The sequence below is a fragment of the Atta cephalotes genome (genome assembly GCF_000143395.1).
Source record: "Atta cephalotes unplaced genomic scaffold scaffold00001, whole genome shotgun sequence".
Classification (NCBI taxonomy): domain Eukaryota; kingdom Metazoa; phylum Arthropoda; class Insecta; order Hymenoptera; family Formicidae; genus Atta; species Atta cephalotes.
Window position 1 is genome coordinate 5,700,598 of NW_012130065.1, and position 10,119 is coordinate 5,710,716.

A 10,119-nucleotide genomic window follows, 5' to 3' on the forward strand; every position below is an offset into this window, starting at 1 on the left:
TCTACACTACACACACTACTACGTAAGTAAGTATATATTNTTCTTNTATATATATAATATATATATATATATATATTATATATATATATATATATATATATATATATATATATATATATTTCAATATTGATATTGTTTTTTTATAACAATTGAACAAATAACATTTTACATATTGCTATGTTCCTATTATTAACAATTCCTTTATTATGATATTATTATATATTATTAACAGTTCCTTTATTATAAATTATTTTTATTTTAAAATTTATATTTTTCACTTTTAATATTACCTAAATATTGAAATTTTAATCATTTTCAGTGGCTGATTATTAATAATTAATAATTTTATTATTAATAATTTTTATCTCTTTTCATATTTTTATTTTATAATAATTATGTAATCTCTAATTATTATAAATATTTAAATAACAATTCATATTTTCTATTAAAAATAAAATATAGAAATAAAAAGAGAAAGTTCACTTTATAACTAATATTTTCGAGTTGTTACTATAATAGAATTCCAATTCTTTTATAATTGTTTCTAACGGAATTTCGTATCAACTGATGTCACCAAGTCACACTTGTTTCAAACGTTTCTTCTGTCTGCAGGGATTCATTCACCAAACTATTCTCTCAATTCATTCGATCTATTGACAATCGTAAATTTGCTCTTGTTAAACACGATGTGAAGTGAAACGATCGAATAGTTGATTGATTACAGACAATTGTCGTTTCAAGTTAAAATAACTGTTACTCAATGAAAATGGTAGATAATAGAAAAACTTGTTCAATTCGTTTGAATTTACAAGAAAATAGAACTCATCGTAAATCGACTATTGATATAATCATTTTGTTTCATGAATATAATATGAGGATATTTGACGATATTCGTATTCATGAATCTAGGAAATGAAAATATTTCTCGTTACACATTACAATCACCTTATTCATAAGATACGACAATCCGATATCATTCGTTCGTAATCATGTGAGTTTGAAGAATAAAGATATTTCTTGTTATATTGCTTTTAAAGGTTTTAATATCAACGTAACTAAAATATCGGTACCCCGATGCTACGTTCGTAGAATCTTTTTCAATCCTGTGCCCATTATATATATATATATATCATATAGTTTTATATACATAATATAACTTAGTAATATATGTCAAATATAGACATGAAAGCCATTGAAATGAATATTAAAAAAGATTGAAAGCTTAATAGAATAGAGAGTAGGAATTTCGTTTCAAAAAATAATCTCTTAATAGTCTCTTTGGGATTTAGAATATCTCACGCTATTCAGCGATGAAATAAAAATAATAGCAATCGTTTCTGTTTTGTTATCATAACGAAGGAGTGCGAAAATTAGTAAGCGCATCATCTGCGCTGTTTTTATAAATGGAATATTGTTTATCTTCTTTATTCTTTTTTATATAACTAAAAATCGCAGAATACACATACATTTATTCATATATATTCCATATATATGAATTCCCTCTCTTTTTAAATATTTTATATAAAAAATAAAATGTAAAAAGAACATGCTAATACTTATTGTAGATTGCGTATGTGAATTGGATACGTTTTATATGATATAATTTATAAAGAGTACTGGATAATTTTATATAAAGTTTGCTTAATAGAGTTCACTTAAAAATAAAGCTCGTCAAAACTAACTTGTTTGAACGTGCTAGGAAGCTATTAATCTGTTAAATTACTTTTGAAATTCCGACCTATTGATTACCGCAAGTTAATATAATCCAGTAATTTTACATCACCTTTCGCGAACAGCAGCAAAAACGATCGAGCGTTTTAAAGGTAACTTTTACGTAGCAACTGCAAAGTTTACGAGCGCTATTAGTAGGATCCTTTCCCGCGATCCGTAACATGTCTGCAGTTTCACACTACGGTTTGTCAAAGCTCGGACGTGGATCAGTTTATTCTGGCTTAACTGCCAAAATGAATTTCGGAGATTTAAAAGCGCATCAAAATGCAAAGTATCACCGCGGCCTGTTATTCGTCTACCACATATACTTTTATTTCCGTGGCCGTAGCAATACATCGTGTAACCAGGACGAAATTTATGTGTAGTAAAGACAACAGAGTGCGGTTCAAAAATATCCTATTTCTAACTTTTGGGTAGTTATAAAAAAGATAATGTAATAAATTTAACGTAATAGATCTAAATAAAAATAAAATCAATTGTGATTAAGATCACTTCACGAATCCTATACGATTTCTATTTATATAGTTATGAAATTACTATTCTTTTAATATTATTATTATCAAATCAATGAACAAGTTATAACATTTTTATAACACAAACAATAGAGTTATAACATTTTAATTTCAATTTATGATTACATTTCAAGTTCGATAGTAAGCAGCATACTAATTTATAATTGAAAAATATACGCACAGAATTTACATATAAAAGATTTTAGATTTTACTTATATTTGCAAAAAAACTTTTTATCATAAATGATATTATTCTACAAAAAAATTTTAATAATTTTAACTATTCTTAATGTATTTTTCTCCGTTTTTCAAAGTCTTACGTTATAATTTTTAGAAAAATTAAAGGATAAAAAAAATAATTTTGACGGTTTTCATAATGTTGTAATATTAACAACAAATTTTTTTCGAAACTTCGTGCCACACAAAAATATTAACTTTTAGCTTTAAACTTTATTTCGTTTTGTTTCAATATAATTTTTCATTTTCGAGATATAAAATTTGAAAATAGCTATATTATATTTAATTTTATATCGATTGATTGTTAAAATTTCAAATACTGAAGATGACAAAAAACGGTCCATTTTTTGTTCTTGCGCTAGACTGCATTAGAACTTTCTTTTTCGTTTTCGACAAATATCAAACATATATATCTTTCTCACTTTAAGTTTCACTAGTATACACTAGTTTAGCCACAAAAAACAGATCTCGGATAAGTAATCGAAAATCTTATATATGTATGTTCATATTATCATAATAAAGAACAAATTAGACAAAAAATATTCAGCATTTATATGCTTCTTGTTTTGATTTTTAATTTCGTATAGTTTTTTTTATTTATCCAATTATATAAATATAATATTATGTAAGTATAAAGGAACTTATTTTTTACATAATACACTATTAAAATAAAATATCTTTTCCATGTATTACATGGAAAAAAACCGATTTTAAAAATAATATACATATCTCGAAAACAAAAAAATCATATCGGAAAGAAACAAAATGTATTTTAAAGTTAAAAATTGATACTACGTGGCATTGAAAAATTTTGAAAAAGTTCTTAAAGTTTTAAAAATTTACGAAAAAAAATTATTGTCGACATTATATCATAAAAAAGTTTTTTGTCTCTTTAACGCCATTTTTCTCAAAAGTGTAATGTGATAGTCAAATTTAAAAAGATTCGTATTCATATAACATTTAATACTAAAAAAATGGGAACTAAAAACTACAGGAAATAATAAATAACTCGCAAACCCTTTAACACTAATGATATGATTTCTTAGGTTGTTTTTTTGACAATGAAATGAAATTGTATACATAGTGAATAGAATAAAATACAATAATAAGATAAAATAACAGAATAAAATAATAGAATAAAATAAAAGAATGAAATAGAATTGCTATTTGCACAATTACTAAAGTAAGAAAAAAAGCGCAACATATAAAAATCAGTAAAAGAAAAACGTTTGACGAATTGCTGATTTTTTATTCATTCCGTAATTTTTCGCCTATTAAACGTTTAGCCACTGAATTCTGGCAACCTTTGACTCTGTCTCTTTTCATATTTGATCGGTAGAAGCTGTTGCTTCTCGATTTTGATTTCATATTTGCTCTTATCGTATTATTATGTTAGTTCACAGATAGAGTTTCGTGTTACATCAGCTTTAGCCATATTTAGTGCAATATTGAACAGGCTACAGCTCGTATTTAGTTCCAAATTCTCAACAACTTGATCTTTAGCTCTTTGTTTCTGGCGCTTCACAATGCGCGGAGAATATCAGCCTTTACACTATTTTAGACGGATCGATAACTTTGATAGTATTTTCAGGAATTCTCAACAGAACTAAAATGCAACTAGGATAGCATCTATATTATGTATGGATTTGTCATTTTATGTATTTTTAGTATTTCTTTAAATATTATTTGGGAATAAATGTGATTTTCACATAATCACAATCATTAAGTTTTTCACAATATTGTTAATATATCTTACATTGAGTAAATTATATCTAATTTAAGAAATAAATTTTGTATTAAAAAATGTTAATTTTAACTTTCCTATTTTCTATTATATTTTCTATTATATTTTCCAATGTCCAAGATTCTTATTATCCTTTTTAATGTTTTAATATTTTTGCATGTTTTAGAAAGTCTACTGTACGTCTTTAAGTTAAAAATTAACATTTTATTCTTAACAGTTTAGTTTTAAAAGTAAACATTTGGTTATTTTCAATATACAAGAGAACATGAAAGCTTTTACGTACTGATAAATTATAAACTTTGAAGTTAAACATGAAGAAAAAAAGTTATAAAGTTTGTCTGTCCTCAAAAATATATGTTTTAAATTAACTGTTTTAAGTTTGCATATTAAATTTTTACTTCTTAGTTCTTATTATCTCGTATTAAATGAAAAAATGAGAAAACGCTAAGAAAAATAATTTATCTTAAATATCTACGATCAAAAATTCTAATATTTTTTACATGGTAAAAAATATTTTTATCGTAACGATTTTCATCTGTAATATTCTATGTACTTCAATTTATTTTTATATTTTTTAATAATATTTTTAGTTAATGGATCATATCTGCAACAAAGGAAAAAAGAAAACATCGTATAAGTCTCGATCCTTACTACTTGGAGAACAGCAAGGTCGAGTGTCATTTCATTGATCGTTTTTTGGGATCAGGATGAGGTTAATCTCGATAATACTTAACACACCGGGTTTGTGCTGTAAAAGTGGATCGTCGATAAAAATAGTTCGTGGGACTTTCTTTATTTGCTTGGAGATTTGATCAAATGAAGAGTGACCTCACTAAAGCTGCAATGTATTTAAAACTAGTAATCGAGTTTTTTTAAAAAATAATTTTTAACGTTTACAATATTTTTATAAAATTCTTTAATTCTTCTAAAAAATACCGTGTAAATATAATGCTTATAATTTTATGTAATTAAATATAATTTCAATGTATGTAAATAGATGTATATCTCTTTTACATTATTTTCTTCATTTTCGTTCAATATGATTAAGCAATGTTATGTTATAAAAAGTTAATAAGCTACATTATTATAAAATATGTAAATTTTGGACATGCATGTAATTTAAGATATACATATTCTCAATGATGTTTTAATGATTCTTTTTCATATTCTACTTAAATTTTTACAACATTTATATTTAACTCGAGATTATTTGCATACATTTTATTTAATTATTATTTGAAAAATTCCATCATACATACATTTAGATATTTGATAGAATACACAGCAGTACTTATTTATCGCGTATCTTTTATCACACTTTTTATTAAATATTTCGTCTATTCGTTGAATAATGCATTCTGAGATTATCACAGTATTAAATATTTCGTCTATTAGTTGAATAATGCATTCTGAGATTTTTGATAATAAAAACAGTGCATGTAATCGTTCGAGTAAACGATGTATGATATACTACAAAAGATAGAATGTGTGCAAACAAGCCCCGGTCTGAACCGATAAAAATATATAGACAAATACATATACGCATACATGTGCACCATATATCTATAAAACGCTCGGCGTATGGGTGAGAAAGAGTGATCGTTTTCTGTCTATGTTGACACAGTATTACATGCGGCAGGGCTGTGTGGCAGTGATGTCGACCACTTGGATAGCGAGCGTGGCAATTTTCGGGGTTCTGGTACTCCCCAGAGGCGGTTACTACTTCAACGGATCTGGCCTTCTCGCCTGCGACCCCTTCTTCGCTAGAGCATCCCTTAGGTATCACCATAGCGAATGCTGTGATGCGGTGATAAGCTCGACATTTCATGATCTTGCTCATCACGTTTGTTCACCATCACGTTTGTTCGCCGGTGACCAATTGCGGACAATTACAATTTAATGTTGAGAACGCCATACCGTCGCGTGGTCGATTGCCTTGGGAGGACACCGAGGCGATCAACCGTGAAAGATAGCGATATATCCGCGTTAATGTTCCCTTCCGGTACGCTTAAAGTCTGATCTAAACCGGTGCGAAATACGAAAGATCTTTATTTCGACCTATCGTAATGTTTTTCGAATCGGTAATTTAGAAATTGTATCTCGATACATTAGTTCAAATAGAATTATTCATTTATATTACGTTCTTTTATAAACATTGTTTTGAAGAAATAGAATATAAAAAAATTTATAAAATAAATGCACGCGAGATAGAATCAACTTCACAAAGTACAAAGCATATTAATTTATAAGAGAAAGTTGAAATGAATGCATTGTGATACTGTTTTTATCATATTGTAGATACTAATAACTTTACACATAGAACATCAGATTTTGCGTAATCTACTTGTACAAATATAATTTTATTGCGTTCGTATGATATCAGCTTCACTGCACTAGTTATATTCCCGCTTGCATATGACACGCTAATTACTGCTTTTCTGGGTCGGAAAATGCTCTTTATCGTATCTCCTTTTTCAGGATCCTAGCGTGTTGCTGTTTTTATTTCCCAACGACGATGGTGTTGATGTACTGTTACGGCTCGGCTTTCCACGTTAACAAACTACGCTTAAAAAGAGTAGTCTGTGTTAACACGCCGGAGGTCGTTAGTGGCGGCCACATAGAAAGGGTAAGTAAGTCGCTTTGTGAATGAAATTTAAATCGACAGTTTATTATCAAAACATTTCGACTGGCGATAATTAACAAAACAATTATGTAAAATAAAAAAGAAAACATTACTTTCACAAATATTTTGTTATGTACATACAAAATGCATTGCACAGCACGAATCGCGAAACTGACATTCTACAAATTAAATCGCTTGTTGGCTTTTATGTTTGAAAGAATATCCTACTGTTTTAAGTGTTTTAAAGAATATCATACTGATATACAATCTTGGCTTCTTCTTTTTTAAGTAACAACTTTATATTAAGTAACAACTACAACAATATAATAAAATTACAGTTTTGGAAGTTCGTATTTATATCAAAACTGCTGCTGCTGCTGTGTTCGTATATGGTTACTGAAGAAGATAATATAGAATGATCTTTAGCAAGTACGTTTGAAACTTTATGTTTTATGCGACTCGCTGTTCGCATCAAGTTCGTGTCCTCCGGTAAATTACGCAATGAAATTATCAAGCTTGCAAGCAGATATACCGAACAACTTTGCGAGAGTTTACGTAAGATTCCCAAGTGCATTCTCGTGAAAGGGCAGCAACTCGTAAACTAGTTCCTAAATCTGTTGAAATTTGTTGAAGACACGGAAGATTTTCATAGAAGACATCTCGTAACGAATGAACACGAATTCGAGGATAGTTGGCACTAGGAAAAATCGACTAATCCTGCCACCGATATATCTCTTAAAGCGGAGACGCCAAATACCTACATTCGTTTCGAGGTCACAGAGACTAAAGCCAAAAGCGGGGAAATACGAGAAGGGAAATAATGTGAAAGTATTCGTAATGTTGGAGATTTAGGCGGAATTACCGATTTAAATGGAACAGATATAAAGAACGTATAATAGACATAATAAAAATATATATATACAATATAATATATATAATAAAAATATATATAATAAAAATTAAATTACATTAAATATTGCATACAATGAATTATTTATTTTCAAATGGAAATGAAAAGTATCAATTATAAAATAATATTTTTGACAAACGCTTTATTTCGTAATTAAGAACATCATCGATTTTTAATTCTTTTTAGTGTTTTAAAATGCTCACAAGTATATCAATACTAATTGTTTGTCAACTTAATTTGTGAATATTACATACTCTAGCTTCAATTTGGGAGTATAAGTCTGACTAATCGGTTCACAATTTGCATGAAGATGGAAATTGTAAAATTCAAAAATATTAATAAGCATCAAAATTCACCTTGTCCGAATATATGATTCTATTTGTTTATTTGTGTTAATATTTTTATTTTATTTTCTATCATATCTTAGCCAAAAATATGATAGAAAATAAAATAAAAATATAGATAAATAAGATTTCTATCATATCTTATCCCCCTTCACAACAAATCGATATGCCCATCTACAATGATTGCATTGTTATTTGGAGAAACGACCGTAAACTAGCCGATATCCGCAGAAAGACGCGTAACTTCCGTCGATAGAATCCGTATTGGTACCTCCTTGGATCGGTATCTTCGGCATTACCGGGAAGACAACTGTCCGAAGCAAGATGAATGGATCGAACGCGGCTAAGCCAACGTTGGTTGAATTTGCTGTCGCTCGCTGTCGTCTGCGATGCATTGAATTCATCCACGATAACGAGCTCCTGAAATCGTCCTCGTTGGCCTATACGCTAGACATTGAGAGATCACAATAGCAACATTAGTTCTATCCACCGATCTAGCAATCCTAGAAAATAGTTCCGAAAGCTCAACAATACCTAATAGAATACACAAGCTGGCGATCCTCCGAATAAATGGAATTCAGAGAATCGTCGTGTATTCAAGGGGGAAATAATGTTCAATAAACGAGCAATCATGAATATTTCGAGAATAATTATCCAGTGAACATTGCAAAATGATAATAATTAGGTAATACTTCTTTAAATTTGTATAACTATTGCAATGGAAAAATTTAATCACTATTAAAGATATAAAAGTTTGAAAATTATAATAATAAATGTCAAAAATTTCATACGTTCAGTTTTCAATTTCGTGTAAATAAAATCACTTTCAAGAATATCAATCTTCTTTGCTAAAATTATATAAGATTTTAAAGGAAATTGCACTAATGGAAGGTGTGTTTGTTCGAAATCCTTTGAAGATTCTTATCAAATAGTTCAAAGTTTACTTTACAATTTGTAGAAATACAAGAAATAAACAAATGTAAAATAATATTTCCGAAGGAAAAAAGACATATTTCGAAATACTTTCGTGAATAAATAATAACATTTGCTATTGAAAATGCATCAAAAGACGAATTGTATATTCGATTATATTATCGACTTCATCGTATTTTTGAATCATGAAAGAGAATCATGCAAGGATTCATGTGACCCGATTTAAGTAACCCTATTCTAAAAGCTTCCTCCCCTTAATTCTCTAAAAACGAATCTTATTTTGGCAAGCTACTCCGGCATGAGAGCCGACGAGCTTTTGGCTTTTTCCACCTCAGCCCCTCACGCGACGCCTTCGTGGTCAAACCACTACCAACGCCCTGCTTCAGGATGTGCGCCCCAGTTTTCGCGGCAAACAATATTTTTCTTCTTGTGCTCCCAGTGCTTCCACATTACCCTTGCTCCGCGTTTCCCATTCTAGGAAATCGCATTTATCTTGACATTAGCCAGAACCATTCTGCGAAGAGGTCAGAGAGTTCCGACCTTGTTCCCACTGGGTGCACTTGCTTATTTTACTTCTTTTTTCCGTTCCATGTTCTGCCGTTTGATCTCGCACCATCAATAAAGAAAAAGAAAAGATCTTCTATATTTTGTAGTAAAATTATTTCCTCTTTTTATGTAAAAAAAATTAATTAATAAATAAAAATTAAATATAAAATTAATTAAAAATTAAAAATTAAAAATTAATTAAAAATTTGTATATACAAAGTGGATGCTAAATACTCCGAAAGAAATGCTTCCTTACACACTTTTCACAAGATGAAAACTTCATATAATCTGAAATTTTATATATCGACTTAATTTCAAAAATACGAGGTGTTAAAGTTGAAGGAAAAATTTTGTTTTTTCCAAAAATTTCGAAAATCACTTGAGCTATGATGAAACTTTAAATATATACAATGTTTCAAAATAACCCGAATAGTTTTTCGAAATTAAAAAAAAATAAAATTTTTTATTCAATTTTGACACACTGTTTCTTTTAAATTAATGATAAGATGTTTCGGTCAAATGATTATGTAAAATTTTTA

At 28.6% G+C, this 10,119-nt stretch overlaps 1 protein-coding gene across 1 annotated transcript in view; it reads left to right on the forward strand.

Annotated features, from left to right (window-relative positions):
* The window catches only part of LOC105625749 (trace amine-associated receptor 9), a 39,042-nt gene that overhangs the window by 11,220 nt on the left and 17,703 nt on the right, over positions 1–10,119 (forward strand). Inside the window, exons 4-5 of the mRNA XM_012207072.1 lie at positions 5,849–6,003; positions 6,703–6,850. Of these exons, the coding sequence (XP_012062462.1) occupies positions 5,849–6,003; positions 6,703–6,850 (303 nt within the window). The remainder of the gene's footprint in view (positions 1–5,848; positions 6,004–6,702; positions 6,851–10,119) is intronic.